Source organism: Penicillium solitum (genome assembly GCF_028829755.1).
Source record: "Penicillium solitum strain IBT 25940 chromosome Unknown utg000004l_segment0_segment0, whole genome shotgun sequence".
In the NCBI taxonomy this organism is placed as follows: domain Eukaryota; kingdom Fungi; phylum Ascomycota; class Eurotiomycetes; order Eurotiales; family Aspergillaceae; genus Penicillium; species Penicillium solitum.
Genome location: NW_027072124.1, coordinates 2210232 through 2229343, shown reverse-complemented (window position 1 = coordinate 2229343; position 19112 = coordinate 2210232). Strand labels below are relative to the sequence as shown.

Below are 19112 nucleotides of genomic sequence, written 5' to 3'. Positions count from 1 at the left end.
TGATCTATGCGGGTTAGATCCTTGATCTGATTCTCAGCCCAATGTCGTGGAGCTGAGCCTCTAGGCCGGCTTTACCCCGACCGACATCCTTCAAATTCTTTAATGCTGATCGCTCCAGCCTCAAAATCATTCATATTTCACTGACTCTACTAATCTCATTACGAGCATTTGCACCATGGTAAATGATGGTAAACCTAGCAAAGGCTGCGGAAACTGTCGCTCCCGCAAAATCAGATGCGACCAGACCCGACCGGCCTGCGGGGAATGCACTCGAAAGAACCGAGAATGTCCTGGGTATCGCGATGAGCTGTCGCTGATGTTCCGCGATGAGACCGAATCCGTCGCGCGCAAAGCGCGTTCCTCTCAGTCTTCTTCTACGGCTTCTACCCCGTCATCTTCTCTTAGACACCGAATCCCGCCCCGATCGCCTCGTTCTACTTACCTCGGACAAAGTTCTGCATCTTCTGTCGCCACAAACTCATCCATGGGCTTGGAAGACCTAGCCTTTGATTTCGGCTCCGATCTTTGCCATGGATTTTGGATGCGCCAGGCCAGGCAGAGTCCTGTGAAAACACACCCGAACACAGGAATTTCGAAGCAGGAGGCCATTTGCTTCTTCCTTCAGTCGCACGCCATTCCCGGAAATGTTTTGATAACGGACATTTTGACCAATTTTCTCATGGAGTCCGGTGGCTCACTAGGCCAGCGGGCTATACAATCCAGCATCGTGGCAGTTGCCAGCGCTATGCTCTCGCGTGTTCGACGTGTCGCGTCCCTGAGCCAAGCTGCGCATCAGGAATATGGATATGCTCTCAAGCTTGTCAATCAGGCGCTTGCCGATGCCGATGAAGCTAAGACAGACCAGACACTTGGTGCAGTGGTTCTTCTAGCTTTATATGAAGTGAGTACTTCCCTCCAACCCAAGAAAAGAGATCAAATGCTCATATTTGCAGATTGTCGTATCAAGAGCCCCGCAGGGCATCGAGGGGTGGACGAATCATATTTGTGGAGCGGCAGCTCTGCTACAGCACCGGGGAGCTACACAATTGCAAAGCGAATTAGGAATCCGACTTTTTATACATTTACGGTATCAGATCGTGCGTGAGAGACAATCCCTAGATCCGTGAAGGAAAAGCTAAACCATTCATAGATCATAAGTTGTCTCCAGCGCGATGTGCTTGTGCCCAGCTCTCTACTGGAATTTACAAAGCTCGACATGATCCCTCAGATAAAAAATGCCGTTGGCACTAAAATCATCTTAATCATCGGCCATCTCTCGAATCTACGTGCAAATATTCACACACAAACATTGACCGATCCCCAGGAGATTCTCAGTGCGGCCTGTGCCATCGAAGCAGACCTTCTCGCCTGGTTGGCCGCTCTTCCGCCGGATTTTACATACAGTAGCCATACACTCATGCCGCTAGACCATTCTTTCGAACACCGCTGTCACGGAATTCGACCCTACAACAATGAATACCACATCTATCCAGGGATCTGGGCGGCCAATTGCTGGAACCACTACCGTTGTGCACGCATTTTTGTTAGTGAGCTTATATTATCACAAGTCCACAAGCTATCCAGCAGCTCGCCTACATCTTTGTCCGATGATTTACGCTTATACAGCAAGTCTCTGCGCTCAACAATTCGCCGTCTAGGCTCCGACATCTGTCGCAGTACCCCATTTCATCTGGGTGCCTGTAACTCGGAAGTGCTTCCAGAATCGACTATACTTCCACCAGAGAGCTACCTGGGCGGTCTCATGATGCTATGGCCCCTATTTGTTGCCGGCATGGTCGATGGGCCAACTCATCCACAGCGTCAATGGGTGATACAGTGTCTTCATACGATAGGGAATACGTGGGGGCTGGCGCAAGCGCTGGCAGTGATGGACCTTCTCGTTGTGGACCCGGGGATGTTCCATTCTGCGGAAAGATATGGCGATGCCGCTGATATCGTGGCTGGAGTTTCGGATGTGCTTCCATTTTCCGTCTTCCATGTACCATATTATAATCTTCCTGCTTTGAAGGAGTATCGACAGCTTCAGGCATCCTCAACGTGACGATTTGGGCCGCGCAACTTATTGGATCGTACCTTTCTCAGCTTCACCCTCCGTGTTGGATACAATGGGAACCAGGCGATCAGCCATGTCTGTTCATGAGTTTGAAAGATAGTTTATTGCATGTGTGAGTGGCATAAATTTGGCCGAGGACAGGAAGGCCTACTCCACACAAATTATAGTAAATATAATCTTCCAGCACATCTAGGAGGGAAAACTATCCTCTCTCATGACAAATTCAGCACAGCGCTCCCCAATTATATAAATGGACGCCGAAATCGAAGCACCCCCACACCGGGGAAGCACACTTGCATCTGCAATTCGCAAGTTGCGCACTCCATACACCTTCAGGCTCTGATCTACTACGCCCTCTTCCTTTTTAAGACTCATTCGACACGTGCCAGCGGGATCGTAGCTCCCTGTTACCAGCCTCTTTATATACTCATCGATGTCCGTGTCAGTCACAGTTTTCCAAGCATCCTTCTGTGGTGGCAACGCCCTTGTAAGCTTTCTCTTCTCGCTTTTGCTCTTGTTCTTGTCCATAAGACCATCTAAATACTCCAACCCCATCCCGGGAGCCATAGTCAACGGCACCGGGTGTGGATACCCCACCTCCGGTCCCGCAAACTCATCTGCCAACCGCATAGCGAACCGCACCGCCTTACGCAACCGGGCGCTGTCACGAGCGTCGGTCAGCAACGGGAGCGTGATTTTCAGGGGCGATTTGGCGTCAGAGCTAGACGACAGCTGAACGCTACCTGTGGTGTGGGGCTGCACAAGAGCCGCATACCACGTCATGCAGGGTACTCCGGGTACACCGTACTCGATAAGGGTGCTAAGAGGTGCAATCAGGATTTCAAGATCGGTCACTTCCTTCTCGTCGTCTTCAGGAGGTCTGACTGTCATTGTTGCCTCATTGAGAGTGTCCGAGTGTAGAAACGCGGCGCCCCATTGACCGTTAGAGGCAAGCACTCCAGTGCCGGAGAAGAGCCACAGCAAAAAGTGCCATAAGATAGCCGCCGTCTGAATGATATGCAGTGTGTGCTTGAGTGGGAGCTCTGACATGACTGGTACAAGGATGTGGGTGGTCAAATTCGCACCCACTGCGGGGAGATCCTGCACCATTGGAATTTTATGAGCGGACAGATGGTCCTTGGGGCCAATGCCACTGCTCGCTGTTAGCATCACAAAGCGAGGTTATATGGAAAGCGCGACCAACCTTTGCATTAGCAGCTGCGGCGTACCGAAAACGCCGCTACAGATAATCACCTCCTGTTGCGCCTTGACCAAAATGTCCACACCCCCTTCAGACTTAATCCATACACCTGTGACCCTCGCCCCGTCATCCTCAAACTCAAGCTTCGTCGCCGTCACGCCTGTACAGACCGTCAGTCGCCCCTTCCTCTCATTCACAACCGAGGCATCCAGCCACGCCGTCAAAGCAGAGACCCTGTTCCCATCTGCATCAACCGAGACCTCGCTGCGAGTATATCGCTGAGTGCCTCGCTTTCCCCCTCCATCATCCAATCCTACTCTTTCCATTGCCGCATCTACATACGACATGAGTCCTAGATCACCCGCCCCTTTGCGTGGAATTGCTTTCTCAACCCGCGCAAAAGCCGGCGCTACCTTATCCCAGCTCCATTCGTCCAACCCAAGCTCACGCGCCCAGCCGTCAAATTCGGGCTGGCCGCCGGGACTCCATACCATGGAATGAGCGCGACTGGTACCGCCCAGCATTTCGCCAGCAAGAAGTTGCACATGTCGCCCGCGCAAGTGCGCATTGGGTTCGGCGTGGTAGCGGACGACCCCGCTCTGCAGGATGCCGAGTAGTGGGATCCGCGATAGAACCCCGGCATCAACGCGACCCTTGTCCAAGACTAGAACTGAGACGTTTGGGGAAGCGGAAAGGCGGTGCGCGATTAGGCATCCTGCCGTACCGCCTGGGGAATTATTTTGAGGTTAGTCGATTTCATGACTTTTGGTCAGGGACTCAGGGGGAAGTGACACGCACCACCGACGATAATGTAGTCGAACGTCTTTCCGGCTACATCACCCGCTGTCTTCTCTGGATATGTTGAAAAGGGCCACATTATGCCTTGTATTCACTTCCCAACCGCAGCTTGGGGTGTTGTTTAGGCCGCCAGGTGCCCAGGTGAGGTTGGCTTGGGGGCGGTGATGCCAATCCCGTATCCCCGAGATTACTGCCCGCGTTCGATCATCTCACTTTTGAAGCCATACTAATTGACACTACATTTGGACTTCGAGTATCTTGTATCAAGCTCAATGTCTATAGAACTCTATACACATACATGTATCGACTTTTTCGACTCCGTCATCTCGTGTACTCCATCAATCTCATTATTATTCCATTCCAAAATATCGTCCGCGCTAGAATTATCAGAGATACGTATCATCGACTTTCCGGTTATTGTCGGTGTCAATCTCCGCGATCTAGATGTGGGTATCGAGTTTCCAGCGTATGGCGAACTCAACTCGTATGCGCTCCGCCCAGTTTCAATCGTCTGTCCTCGAACAGATCGTAATAACGATCTAATACAAGGTATCGATGCCGTGATGATGACCAAGTAGGCTTCGATGTATAGCCAGCGGTCGTAGTTGACGGTTGCGACGGTTGGATCATCGTCTGCGTGTGCGAGGACTTGGGTTTGTACTGCTTTCATAACGGAGGCTGCCATTGCACTGAATTCGAGATAACTGTGTTAGTCGGATATCTCTTTAAATAGGGTCTGAGAACTAATCACTCACAAAATGCCCAATCCAAGGAGTACGACCAAGCCCAACTTGACCCTCAACTTCAAATTCAAATTCCAGAATATGTATGTTGAAAAGACTGCCAAATAAAGGTCTGTCGCTGAGTTAAATGCTGTTTGGGGTCGATGATTAGTCTCAATCATGTCTAGATCGGGGCAATGAATGGAAGCTCATACATCCTTGATAGTACCCGTAGTATGCTTGGATACGGACATCCCAGCACGTATCTTTCCCATTTTGATTCCAGATAGCAGATGCATGTCCCGGGCATTGAACAAATAGAATAATGATCAATATCGAATTAGTCAAGATTTGTAACCCAACTATGATCCACAGTATCACTCTATGTGATCTTTTGGTGCCCAGTAACCCGATGATGAAGACAATGAAGGAAATGCGACCCAAAGTACCACCAGCAATGCCGAACGTCTGTGTTAGGTAGTCGAACATGATAACTTTGGGAACGACCGTGGTTGTATCAAGGTCCCAAACATGGCGACCGAATCCACACTTGATGCCCACGGTAATCAGAGCTGATCCTACTATAGCAAGACACTAAATACCAGACAACAAACAGGTCAGTTTTGATACTTCAAATTATTATATAACCGAAACATGACGTGAACAGACTAACCAATGCTGAAACCATGAGAATGTCATCCCAGCCAAATTTCCGAATCTTTATTTTTGCTGTAACCCTCAAGGTGACAATGACAATGGCAATGCCAGTGAGCGTCCAAATGTCTCTCAGGAGCCTTGGACCGAGGTCATAGAGGGCGGCTCTAGGTGAGAGAGACATATCAGTGGGTCAATAGTATGGGGATTTCCCAAGCAAGGGACGCAAAAGATGCGAGACAGGCATATCCATACCACCAGACAGACATTGACCGATTGAGTTATATTAAATCCACTATATTAGCCCGTTATCACTATCTATGATTTATCAACGGAGTCCCATCGGAGCTCTCCACAAGGCTAGAGGCCCTTTAGTTAAAATCAGTGGTTATATTAATGTGGAACTTAAACTTGGGGAGTATACAAGGCTGTCGGAGATCTCCGCTCGAACTTATGTAGCCCTGGAGGTACATTATAGCGATAAGATAATGGGCTGGACCTATCAAAACCAGCCAATTCCCCCAAACCTTAAAGCCTACGAACATGCCATCGAGGGCCCAGGGGCGTTCGATAATACGAAAAGTCCTGATTGGTCCCCCGCGCAAAGGATCCGATCGCCGGCATATCTTCGGCGGCTGAGGCGCTATTGTACCTAACAGATGTGATCGTATGTTGTAAATATATTTGCTTGCATTATTCCCAATAGACAGAAGTTTGGTTATCCATAGGCATGCTTTTATGAATATAAAGGGCTTCTAGTTAGTGAGTGATTCCAGTATATCGTTTGGGCGGATGTACCAACCGGAACCAAAAAGAAAAGGAAATGTGAAGCGCGAGGCGAACGGCGATTCGTCCTAAAAGGTCCAGTTGAAACGCGCGTTCGTTGCAAACAAGAGCGAAATAAAAGAACATCAGGCCATGAACTCCATTCTTCAACCCTTCTTACATTTCCTAGGGGCATCATCATCTGCAGCCCCATCATCTGCAGCCCCATCGGATTGGGGTCCACTGTCATGGAGACGACGACCATCCATATACTACCGAAATAGCCGAAAGAGTCGCTAGAGGCGAAAGGTCTATCAGCCTGGCAACAATTCCGAGATGGTCCGTGTCTCTTCCTTGCCCGCAAGATCTCTGCCCGGCGACCAATTAACCCCTAAAACTAACCTTAGGCTTATAGAATTATCTAGCCTTTTGGGAGTTGAGAAGTCAGATATGAACTGAATGAGCATAACCATAATCTCTCCCTGCTTTTCTTCCTAACAATACACTTGCATTCTCTTTGTAGGCTGTATGAACGACATCTGGGCACCTATCTCTCTTTCACTGTTCATGTTCAAACCTCTCGCTCTGCAATGCCGATCCTGTTGCGGTGTTGTCTTTGGAATTCCAAAATCCATCGCCAAACCCGCCCCTCAATTACGAATATCTGTTCTGTATCTCGCAGACCAGATAGTTTGAACAGGTCATAATTGAATCCCCAGTCTGAAATCATCGTCAAATGACGAGCTAAAGACAGCTCGAAGGTCAGGGGTTTGGTGAAAAGATCACTCTGACTTTTTTGATCCGAGATTCCGTCAAGTCCTCTTCTCTGATCTTTAGGTGCAACTTTCTAAAATACGGTAGACGTCTTTGTGAAAAGAAATATGACTCGAGTTTGTGGTCCGATAGGTACACTGATTCCCACATTGTACGAAAAAGTGAAATGTCGTCTGTGGAATCAAACGCTAGAAACCGTGTGAGACACCAAGCAAATTCGCTATTTTGAACACACTGAATAGCCTTGGGGACTGACAATCCCACTAGTATATTGTGTATATTGGGCCCAGCTGCATCCTGGAAGCCGTGTCTGAAACCAAGGCGGACTCTCTCGTCTAGCCTGTGCCGCGACTGAGGAAACCCGGGTGGTGACAAAAGCAAGGGAAGGGGCACAGTTGTGGCAAACCCCCAGTCGATGATGCACGTAATGTTGTATTAATCGTCGACGAATATGTTGCTCATGGTGAGATCTAGGTGGCAGAGTGGAAAGCCGACCGGAAATGTGGCTCCAGACCAGTTGCGCTCATATTCAGAGATCAAATGCCTGACGACATTAGCAGCAATAACATAGTCAACTCTATTCGCGGCGCTGTCAACCTTTTGTCCAACGGTGACGAATTGATTCCAAAGATCGCGGGCACACTGCCACAGATCCTTGTTGGCGTAGTCATTCCTAGAGGGTACCGGGGCAGCGAAGCAATGGTGCCCCAATGGCAGCTTTTCGGCGTGCTTGGTCAAAGCTACAATAAGACTGTGGTAGAACTTACTCTCGTTGTCAAAGGGCCCACGAGGAATTCCTTCCAATGAATGTCTCTTATGTTGGATGTGGCCTTTTGACAGGCATTCCCCAACAATGAAGGATCCATTTTGTTCAAATAGAGACCCAATGAGGGGAAACCGGACTTGAGCAAGGTCCCATGTAATTTGGCCCAGTTGAGACATTACTTTGTTCATTTCCAGTGAATCCAGACGACCACGAAGATCATCGTTCTCCCACATTGTGTTCAACGACTGGCCTTGCGCCTTGCTCATCAAAATGTATGGGATCCGGACAGGGTTGTTTCGATAAGCACTTCCAAAGGTCAGCTCCATGATACGGCATTCATGTTGCATCTTACTTACCAATACGAGTAAACATCAGGAACAGGTATGTCGGTGTAAATCTTGAGATACCTAAGTGTAGCAGCTTCGCTTAAGAGAAGTTTGACGACACTTCTTTCGGACAGGTCGGGGTGATTCTGCGCCGGCGAGCGAAGAACCCATTGAATTCCATATGCAAATAAAACGAAAACTGCCCAGTTAAAGCCGCCGCGCATTGGACGCTGATGCAAGTCACATGTGCATGAGAGCCTGCGCATCTCACCCGCGAGTCGACAGATAGCGGACACGTCGAAGTTACTGTACTGAAAGACCGGGTATTGATATTTTCCGGTGCTCTGATCCATGATGCTTGGACCAGGGGTTTGCTCTGCTCGAGACAACTCAGTCAGCCCTTGAATGGTGACAAAGCTGCCATGATGATGGGAGCTGGAAGAGGTAACAATCCGGAAGGACAATGGTATTTTGAGCAAAGAAAGAACAGAGAGCGTCGTTGTTGCCAAAGAAAGAACATTAGAACTACACAACTATACACGTGACTAGTGCCAGTGTACACCATATGAGATATCCAAGTTGAATTCGCAGTCGTACCCTATGTTTGCTTGGGTATAGATAATAAAAATCTAGAACTTTTGTTGCTAAGGATCAGAGTGGACATGGTTGACCATAGATTTGCCAAAGGAGAAATTAGAAGCTCAATGCATACGTATGTACAAAACATACTCTCAATAAAATTTCAATTCACATTCACACAGAACAGGTATCCTCGTAACGAGCATCCATGGCATCGACACCCCTATATTCAAAGTACCGGTTCCACTCCGGGTCCTCAATGAGTGCCTGCTTGAGGCTCTTCTCGTACGCAAGAGAGAACTCAGGCCCGTCATTCGATTCAGGAGACAGGTCTCGCGGTGGGTAAATGATAAAAACACCTTGGGTGACACAATCCATCAGATGACGGTATGTAACTGGAGAGCCGAAGCCAAAGTTGGCACTTGAAACATTGGCATCGCGATGATCTGTCTGGAGTACCGACATCGGTGGCTGTGAATCAATCCGAGTATTCAGCGCGGCTCTATCGCGTACCGTGGCCGCCATTTCCAGTGCCAGGTCCAACGCCTCCTGCGTAACACTGTTGGTTAACTGTCGGATGTAGAAGGCTAACTTTGGCAGCGGCCACTCGGAGATAACTTCTGCGGCGCTTGGGGCAGTGCAAGGTGCCGTGGGCGACATTGCCACGGCGGCAACGTTTTGCTGAATGCGCGGGGGAACCTTGGGGCTGTGGAGTCGGCGCCGCATATCAATAGCCTCTGCCCAGAATAGTGGCGCTGAGAGATCGGGTTTGAATATTGGTGCCCTTAGTCGCGTAACCGTTCGCCAGATAAATGCAGAAAAGGCATCGTAGGTAGAGATCCATGTGCCATCTGTCGGAGAAGCGAGCTTCTTGAGCTCTGCTGCTTTCTTCTTGGATAAATGGAAGAGCAGACTCTGGGCTGGGATATGATCCGAATGAATCTCAGGCGGTGGCGGACCATCAACTTTCAATTCCTCGCGCACTTCAGCCTTGGCCAAACGAGACAGATCCAAGCAGCGAGCATCCCACGAGGGAAACTCTGTCTGATGGACAATTGCATAACAGTTCTCGGCTAATTGGTGGGTGAGCCCAGCCCATCCCATAACATCATTGGCATAGTGGAGATGGTGCATAATGAAGACCAATCCACCACGAATGAAGTTGGCTTTATAGGACGCCACCACTGGGCTATTATCCGGGTGTGCCTCTGGCTTCTCTCCGTATGTCATAGGAGGTACGCTCCATCGCTGAAGATCACCCAATACCGAGGTACGGAAGTTGCCCTCTTCTATCTCGTCAAATGATGGGTAATCCTGGCGGATATCTGGAGAATCCAGCCATTGAACGTATAATTTGACGGCACTGTCCTTTTTCTTGACAAATGAATGGCCACCGGTAGGGTCCTTCTCAATTGTCCCACAAAGATGGCGTACTTGGCTCAGAGTACGTTCAAGGCCAGCCTTCAAGACATCAACGGCTCGATTCTTCTCAGCGTCTTCCAGTCGAAAGAATAGAGCGTAGTTGTTGTAGGTACACGCTGTCAAATAGTCCAATGTAGACACTTTAAAGCGCTCTTCTTCTAGGTCGTTTTCCCACCCGAAAGGTTGTACTTGAAAAACCTCCTGGTGTGCCATGGCTACTTTTTGGTTGATGTGGGCAGACAATTTAGAGAAAACATAACTTGAATAAATAATCCCCGGCATTTGAACTGTCAGACGCGGGATGTGGGGTTAATACATGCAGTTTAATATATTGTAACAGATATAGGGGGGCCACCATGTCTCTACCTCCTTTAGGAAGATGCATTGTCCAACTAGAATACAGAGATGTCACTAGGGCTTACGGGTCAACAGGGGTAGATTTCAAGGATATTGCAACCGCTAGACTTCGCTTTTTACAAGGGTATTATATCTCGTACAAGCCTAACAATACTCTTACTAGTGCGATGGCCCCCGAGGAGAAAACGGGGATTTGACGTCGCCCAGAGCATTGGCAATCCCTTTTTCTCCACTGATAGTCGCCAACGCACTCGATGGGGAATGTTTCTCGCCGCAAGAACATGTGATAATTCATGTGTGACCCCGGCCTACATAAAGCTACCTAGCCGTCGAATCAATAGACGATGAACCAGTTATGTAGGGGAAACGTTTGAATTTCAATCTTTATGCCGACAAAATAAGATAAACAAAATAAAAGAAAGGTTGTAAAGTACAAGACATTGCCAAAAAAAAATAGCAAGAGATTAACATTTGACAGGATATATTTTCAGTCAAAGAATGTAGACGAGGGAAATATTCATTCTTGGCCGGTTCGGCCTTCAGCCACATCGAGACCCCACTCAGCCTTCAGGTCTGAAGTAAGGATACCCGATTTCTTGAGAATCGTCTCAGCAAGAGCCGGGATAGATTCACTGGTCAAGATCTCCAGGATCTGCAAATTAGCTTCCAACTCGCGGGTGATCCAGTTTCTGATCTCAATGGCGACCAGCGAATCGAGACCATAAACTGTGATAGGTGCAGCAGGGTCAAGGTCTTCCATTGGACGCATGAGAATGGTAGATATCTTGTTGAGCACTGCAGTCCCAACAATTACCTCGGCCGCTTCGCGGGCCTTGCATTGCCGGACAGCAACTGCGGGCGGAATCTCGGTACTATTCTGCGCAGACTCGGCCAAGTCACCCGCGCCAGCGAGGGTGGAGAGGCGCAGCAGGTGCGACAGTTTGGTATCGGTTACCCAGAAGGGCTGTTCATTGACCGGTGTGGATTTGACGCCTTCAAAGCCAACCACACAGTGTCCCTGGCACGAGAGGTCGAACTCATTGCGGATTGCTGCAGTCACAAGGCCACGGATTTCTGTTGCATCGACGGACTCTGTGCCGAGTTGTTTAGCGATGGCCTCGCGCTTCTGATCGTCGGAGAGGTATCCAATTCCGCGCACAATGGGGAGATCGATTGTCGAGCAGCGCATCTTGGCTGTCTCGGGGTACTGGGCGAGCGCGGACATGAAGGTTCCACTAGCTGCATAGGGGGATTGGCCGATATTACCAACAAAGCTAGCGGCGGATGAAAGGCTGACGAAGAAATCCACGCTACCATTGGTTGTTGTCAACGCCCGCTGAAGGTTCCAGATTCCGTGGACTCTGGGCATCATCACGGTCTGGTAGTCCGCGAAACTAATCTTTTCAAAGAGGGTGTCCTGACAGACGAGTTAGCGGAGATGTGATTTGGTGTTTGGTGTTGAACAACTTACCCGGAGAACCATAGCGCCGTATACAACACCACGAACGGGAGGCATGCGAGCGAGCAGCGGAACAAGATTTTGCACCACGCTCTGCTTCTCCGCCACATCGCAGCGACAGACTTCCACATTGACACCCTGGCGAGTAAGATCTTGAACAGTTTGCCCCGCGATTTCAGTCTTAACACCACTTCGAGAAACCAGGATAATATTCTTGGCTCCTTTCTCTGGCAACCAACTAGCAATGTCGAGACCAATCCCGCTGGTTCCACCAACAATCATATATGAAGCGTCTGCGCGAAGAAGATTCTCGTCCCTTCTAGCGGGATGGACCTATATGCTGAGTTAGCAACCATCCGGTCGAGATAAGATAGTCATAAATTTGAGAAAACATACCTTAACCATAGAGTCATCAGTAACCTGGACGACCATTTTGCCGATCACTTGTCCACCCTGCAGCGCCCGGAATCCAACCTCAACATCTGAGATGGGAAGAGTGGTGACAGACCACCTCGACTGGGCGTTGGTGTCGACAAACAGCTTGAACGAATCACGCAGCAGCCGCTTGGTCAATTGCGGACGCTTCTCCCTAACGATACCCAAGTCGACAGATGCGAAGGAGATGTTCTCGTTGAAGTGAGCCATCTCCAATCGAGAGTTTGTCGTGATATCGCGCTTGCCGAGTTCAATGAAACGACCGAAGGGCGCAACACACTCGAATGTGGCTTGCAAAGCATCACCGCTAAGGGAATTGAGAGCAACATCAACACCCTGTCCACCAGTAGCGTGCTGAATGCCCTGCGCAAATGACATGTCACGACTGAAGAAGATATGGTCTTCCCTGAGCTTGTAAGTTTCCATGAGGAAGGTTTTCTTCTCGATACTGCCGACGGTTGCAAAAATGTTCGCTCCAACACTCTGAGCAATGATAATAGCAGCTTGGCCAACACCTCCTGCGGCGGCATGGATCAAGACGCTCTCATCTTTAGTCAATCGTCCCAAGTCAATGAGAGAGTAGTAAGCAGTACAGAAAACAGCAGGAATCGAAGCCGCGATCTCGAATGGCATATCGTCAGGAATTGCCCAGGATCCAGAAGCCGGACAGCGAGTGAAAGTTGACAAGGAACCCGGTGACATCGCACAAACTCGATCTCCAATCTTGAAGTCGGATACCTCAGCTCCCACTTGAGTCACGACACCACTGCATTCCTGTCCGAGTCTGTCTCCTTGAAGCTGCCCCATGGCCATCAAGACGTCTCTGAAGTTCAGACCGGTGCTGTGGACCTGGATCTCAATGTGGTCTTCCGGCAGGGCTCCATTGCGGGAAACATCGTCTGTGAAGTAAAGCTCATCAAGGCCCCTCCCGTCGCCAGCAGCAAGTCGCAAAGCGCGATCTTGTTTGAACGGCTGCATCTGCGGAGGCGCATCCGGTGTCTCTTGCTGGACACTGAGGTTCAATTTGTTGTTATCAATCAAGCGGGGGACACAAACATTGCCATTTCGGACAACAAACTCCCAGTCGTTTTGTGTCAGCTGCGATGTCTCGCAGAAGACTCCGTTGAATACATTGAGCATGTGTCTCACGGCCTCGGCATCGGGCATGGTCTCCCGTTCCCCCAGATCAAGTGTGGCGAATTGGAGGCCAGTCTCCGATCTGACAGTACGAGCCAGTCCGATCGCCATGTTCGCGCCAAGAGATTCCAAGTCAGTTTTGCTGTGACGAACAACCCACAGTAAACCTCGAGCCCGGCTCAGAAGACGCTGCAGTGTCTGGAATTTTTCTTGAGTGAGGTGCGATAGGATTGAGCGATCCATGCCCCCGAGGAAAATACACCATTTGCCGGTGACATCAACCTCATCAGAGTCCATAGCAGTGATGGGGTCAACACCAGTCATCTTCCGAAGGCCAGATTCAAGGCTAAGGGACGATACGCTGCCAAGCGAGTCAATGCCGAGAATCACAACGTCGCCGGGGTTTGCGGGACCGGTTACTGGGCTCTTCGCGGTGGATGTCATAAGACAACCAGATTGGAAAGATGCTCCAGGGTACTCCTCGACACACAAGTCAACGCCAGAGAAGCCATTTTCCATCATCACATTGCTCCATCCTTCGACGGTGAGGAGTGGCCCGTCGTTGCGGAATTTGTCATTGGCCAGCCACCATCCAGGGAGGAGTACGAATGGGAAGTGACGCGCCTTCGGGACAGTTTCCTCAATGAGTAGGATCTTGCCACCAGGCTTCAAAAGCGCTCTGATGTTTGACATTGTTTGGCTGATATCGGAAGTAGCATGCAGCACGTTGCAAGCAACTACAACGTCATATGTGCCATTACTAAAGCCTTGGCCAGTGGGATCGGCGGACACATCGAGTGTCGAGTATGTCATGAGGCGTCCCCAGTTCTCGAACTTTGCCTTGGCTTTTTCAAAGAAGCCGGGAGAGATGTCCGTGTAGGTGTAGTGGCCGAACCGAGGCGTAGATCCTGCTTCACCTCCACCCAGACTCTGTAAAATAGGCAGGGTGGCACCACCTGTTCCAGCACCAATCTCAAGGATGTTGAGTTCAGGGTTCTGATGTGCCATCTTGTCGATGCAGACAGAGGCATTTGCATAAGCCTCTTTAAGAGCGTCAAGGTCACGGTAGTGTCGATCGATTCCGTCATCCTCCAGCAGCAGAGTCAAGGCGTCTACCTTGCCCCTGAGAATTTGGGGAAGTAACTCCCCCACTTTGAATGTCAACTCGCCTGCTCCATTGACGGTTCTGTTTTGTTCGAGAACGTCAAGGGGCAAGGGATGTTGGATGCCCGCGTTTTTGCAAGTGTTCTGAGCCCAGCGATAGAATTTCTGATGGTGGGGCTCGAAGCTCGACACCTCTTCTTCTGTCACAGACTTGACCATCTGTGCGAGGTAGTGCTCCGCCACAGACTCAAGTCGATGCATTCGTTCAAGGCCTTGGACCGTGTTAGTCTCGGGGCGAGGGAGCTGTCGATAATCTTCAGCAGCGAGGAAATCGAAGCAAGGCTCATATTGGACCTTGTAGCAAATTTGGTCAGGCGAAGTGTCCTTCGAGCCTTTGATATCGTTCGATACTGGCACCAAAGTGATACCACTGATGTCAATGAGCAGGTTCGCTGGGTTGCTGGGAAGAGTGGCGAATATGCGGTTGGTCTCAGGGTTGCTTGCGGATTCATTTCCTGACTTGCTACCATAGAGTTGCAGTACAGTGCCAGCACTGAGTTCCTGGGACAATGAAACGGAGACTTGCTTGACATGCGACGGCACATGGGTGACTTGCGGGCCGGGCTCGCCGTAACCACACAGGACCCACATGACTTGACTGCAAAGATCAAGCGTAACAGGGTGCACGATGCAGGGAGTTTCGTGTTGATGGGGCATTGCTGCCTTCGTGTCTGGGATACGGAGGGTAGCCATTGCTTTCGCATCCCTGCTCACAGATACATCAGTCAGTCCTTGGAAAAGAGGACCGTAATGGACACCACCGCTGGTAATGTTCTCGTAGAGGAACTTGCTGTCCACTGGCACGTTACAGGAATTCCGCATGTTCAATGCTTGCTGAGTGAAGCGTGTGGTTTTCTCGAGCTCCTGTCGAGACCCATCCACAGGATTGACGTCCTTGGCTTCGTGGACCATGATGAAACCATTGCAGTGTTGGTCCCATCCGCGGCCCTCGGCCCATGAGAAAACCTTGAACTCGTGCCAGCCGAGGACTGATTTACTGGGAGCTTCCGCTCGGGCTGGTTTCAGGCTGAGCATTGTCTCCACGGATGAGTTATCCGCGATGGCGAGAACACGGCTAATGAAGATGTCGCGGAGGTCGATCTTTCCCGGAGTAATATGGTGAAGTTGTGCGTGTTGTGAGATAGCCTCCATGGCCATCGCCAAGAATCCGGTCATTGGATACACGTTGGTGTCATGGACTCTGTGCTCGCGGATCCAAGGATGGTCCTCTACACGAAGGATATTTCTCCACCGAGGCTCAAAGTCGACATTCTCTATGCACAATGAGCCGAGGATATCACTCCGAGCGAATTGGCGATGGAAATGGTTATCACCTAACCGTGAGCTGAACCAATATCTTTCTGAGTGATTCCACGGGTATTTGGGCAGATTTGTCAAAACAGCCGGCTTCCTTATCGTTGTTTTCAGGTTCGGGAAGTTGATAGCTTGGAAGTTGAGGTTCATACCCTGCGTGAACAGCGATCCAGCAAGGTTTTGGACAGCCTCGATGTCATCTACCTTTCGTTTCAAGGTGTGGAGGTATTGCACATTATTATTCGGGGCGTATTTCTGGGCAATATCTCTCACTGGTGATTGCAGGGCAGGGTGAGGGCCGATTTCGACTAATGTGCTGATTGGTGTATTTCCCTCCTCGTCAGTCACAAGGCTCTTCAGACCCTCCACAAACTCCACACGGGAGACCAGATTATCGACCCAGTAGGCGGCATCCAAAGCGCTTCCTGGAACCAATTTTCCATAAACGGTCGAGTGGAAAGGAACCTCGGAGTCCCGAGGCGCAATCTTGCCGAGCAGGGATCGATATTCCTTTGACACAGCCTTCATATGGTGAGAGTGATAAGCAACCTCAACCTGCAGTCTTCGTGTGAAGATCCCTTCTTTGTCCAGAGCAGTCTGCAGGTGGCCGATAACCTCCGCATCTCCAGACAGAGTGACGCTTGATTCGCTGTTCACACAGGCAATAACTGCCTGGTTGCCTCGCATCGCATCCAAGATTTGCTGAATGTCTGAGGCGTTAGCTCCAACCGCTAACATGCCTCCCTTAAGAGAATTGTCATTTGCAACCAAGTTCGCTGCGACACCACGAGAGTACGCCACACGAACACATTCTTCGAGATTGAGAATGCCTGCCGCGTAAGCCGCTGCAATCTCTCCGCTTGAATGGCCGACCACTGCCTTGGGACGAATGCCCCAGGAGGAGAGCAAATCAACTAATGCTAATTGCACTGCGGTACAAGCCGGCTGGCTCATGTATGCAGCAGAGATGGAGCTTGTGCTGGGGTCGCTCAAAAGCAATTCATCTATACCGGAGGTTAGACTAGCTCAATATCGCAGTTGGCATTGTTGGAATTGGGACATACCGATAATTGAGAAAGTAGCACCGATCGATTTCAAGCAAGCATCCACGTCTTGCATGGTCTGCTTGAAAACCGGGTAGGTACTCAGAAGTTCTTTGCCCATACCGTGCCATTGCGCACCTTGTCCAGTAAACACGAAGCCGACAGTAGGCTCTTTGGAAGAACGAACAGGCACTGCGTCGGTAGATAGCGAGGCAGTCAGCTCCTGTCCAAGGATTGCTGATGATGCCAATCTCCATGGCAGGAATGTTCGTCGCTGTCCCAGCGTGTAGGCCATGTTATCCAAAGTGCTGTCGTTGAAAACCACTGGGTAAAGGTCGAGATACGCTCCAATGGACTTTCCAAGCTGAATAGTAGCTTGTTTATCGTAGGCAGAGACAACGTACAATTTGCGCTTGAGAGGATCGTTGTTCGCTGCAAGTTGGCCTTCGTGTCTGGGACCACGCTGTAGAATAACATGGGCATTGGTCCCGCCAAAGCCGAAGTTGTTCACACTTGCATATGGTTTGCCCCGAGGCCAAGGCATCAGCTTCTTGGGTACCTAGTTGGGCGTTTAGCTACGTTTGTTAATACTTCAAGTTGGCGCTTGGTCTCACCTTCATGTTCCACTTTTCCATGGGTATCGCGTCGTTCGCCTTCTCAAAATTGCAGTTTGGTGGTACGAAGCCTCGCTCAAGTGCCAGAGCCGTTTTGATCACAGAAACAACGCCACTCGTTCCTTCTGTGTGGCCAATGTTCGATTTGACAGACCCGATAAGCAATGGCTGACGCGGAGTCCGTCCCTTTCCAAAGACGGCGTTCAATGCAGTGGCTTCAAGTGGATCACCGACTTTGGTTCCCGTGCCGTGAGCCTCGACAAATCCTGCCAAGGACGGGTCTATACGTGCCTCTTTATAGACTTGGCGAATCAATGCCTCCTGTGCCTTCCCATTTGGTGTTGCAATACCTCTGGTCCGTCCATCCTGGTTGAGGCCACTGTTGATAATTACAGATCGGATGGCGTCTCCAGCCGCCTCGGCATCCTCGAGAGATTTCAATATAATACAACCAGCACCTTCACCTCGGCCAAAGCCAGTGCCGCGGTGATCGAATGGGTATGAGCGACCAGTGTCGGAAAGTAATCTTTTAGGGGCGCGGTAATTAGCCTATGTGTTTCACGAGACCGGTCGATTTCACTTACCTAGAACGTGTCATCGAGACGAAAGGCTCTGGAATTATATTCAAGTGACACCCTCCCACGATGGCCATCGAACATTCGCCGTTCCGTAGACTCTGACAAGCCAGGTGGAGAGCAGACAAGCTGGAAGAGCAAGCTGTGTCGACGGTAACACTAGGCCCATTCAAGTCAAAATAATACGAAATCCGATTCGCCTGCAATGCCATGGCCGTTCCAGTGGCAGCATACATGGGGACAGCTGAGATGTCTCGTGTGTTGTTGATTTCATAGTCGGGATATGAGCCGCCGGCAAAGACGCCCACCTTTTGGCCGGTGATCTCATGGGTCGGGATACCAGCGTTCTCGAGCGCTTCGTACACACATTCAAGGAAAATGCGATGCTGCGGATCCATTGATCGTGCCTCCACCAGTGTAATGTTGAAAAAGGGCGCATCGAATAGGCCAATGTCTTCTTTCAGGAAGTGGGCTCCTACCGGGTTGAAAGAGCCTGGTCTATCGGGATCAGGGTGGTAGTAGGCATCAGCGTTGAAGCGGGTCTTCGGAATTGGCGACCAGGCACTTCGGCCTCGAGAGCAGAGGTCCCAGAAATCTTCAGCCGTTGAAACGTCTCCTGGGAGGCGGCAGGACATGCCGATGATGGCTGTTCGCTTGGGTACATCGCCGGTGGCATTATCGAGGTTCTCACTAGGCATCTCGTGCAAAGTGGCATTTGCGATCTCGGTGACTGGTGTTCCAGTCCCGCAGGGCTGTTGAAGGCGCATCTTGTGATAGATTCAGTGTCCGGTTCGAAGATGTTGAATTATGTACCTGGCAGTGTAATCACCACCAACGTCCAGCAAGTGTCCAAAGAAACAAATATCGATTTGCAAGAAAAGAATGTGTAGAATAATACAATCCCGGAGCTTTCAAAACGGGCAATTGGTTCAT

At 50.2% G+C, this 19112-nt stretch overlaps 6 protein-coding genes across 6 annotated transcripts; 1 reads left to right on the top strand and 5 right to left on the bottom strand.

Annotated features, from left to right (window-relative positions):
- Positions 1-175: 175 nt before the first annotated feature.
- On the top strand, positions 176-2062 carry N7455_006837 (Zn(II)2Cys6 transcription factor; the record flags this gene model as incomplete). The annotated part of the gene is made up of 3 exons (XM_040953515.2): positions 176-901; positions 954-1097; positions 1151-2062. 3 exons carry the CDS (start codon positions 176-178, stop codon positions 2060-2062), a joined length of 1782 nt encoding a protein of 593 aa, XP_040815906.1.
- A 201-nt stretch (positions 2063-2263) lies between these two features.
- N7455_006836 (GMC family oxidoreductase) lies at positions 2264-4152 on the bottom strand (the record flags this gene model as incomplete). The annotated part of the gene is made up of 3 exons (XM_040953533.2): positions 2264-3227; positions 3279-4002; positions 4074-4152. 3 exons carry the CDS (start codon positions 4150-4152, stop codon positions 2264-2266), a joined length of 1767 nt encoding a protein of 588 aa, XP_040815877.2.
- Positions 4153-5135: 983 nt separating this feature from the next.
- On the bottom strand, positions 5136-5633 carry N7455_006835 (uncharacterized protein; the record flags this gene model as incomplete). The annotated part of the gene is made up of 3 exons (XM_065605439.1): positions 5136-5157; positions 5205-5376; positions 5444-5633. 3 exons carry the CDS (start codon positions 5631-5633, stop codon positions 5136-5138), a joined length of 384 nt encoding a protein of 127 aa, XP_065461293.1.
- Positions 5634-7423: 1790 nt separating this feature from the next.
- On the bottom strand, positions 7424-8433 carry N7455_006834 (uncharacterized protein; the record flags this gene model as incomplete). The annotated part of the gene is made up of 2 exons (XM_065605438.1): positions 7424-8060; positions 8111-8433. 2 exons carry the CDS (start codon positions 8431-8433, stop codon positions 7424-7426), a joined length of 960 nt encoding a protein of 319 aa, XP_065461292.1.
- Positions 8434-8833: 400 nt separating this feature from the next.
- On the bottom strand, positions 8834-10294 carry N7455_006833 (uncharacterized protein; the record flags this gene model as incomplete). The annotated part of the gene is made up of 1 exon (XM_040953623.2): positions 8834-10294. The coding sequence occupies one exon, from the start codon at positions 10292-10294 to the stop codon at positions 8834-8836; it is 1461 nt and encodes a 486-aa protein (XP_040816077.2).
- Positions 10295-10955: 661 nt separating this feature from the next.
- N7455_006832 (type I polyketide synthase) lies at positions 10956-18946 on the bottom strand (the record flags this gene model as incomplete). The annotated part of the gene is made up of 6 exons (XM_040953463.2): positions 10956-11855; positions 11910-12230; positions 12294-16951; positions 17012-17549; positions 17605-18130; positions 18189-18946. The coding sequence occupies 6 exons, from the start codon at positions 18944-18946 to the stop codon at positions 10956-10958; spliced, it is 7701 nt and encodes a 2566-aa protein (XP_040815904.2).
- Between the last annotated feature and the right edge of the window lie 166 nt (positions 18947-19112).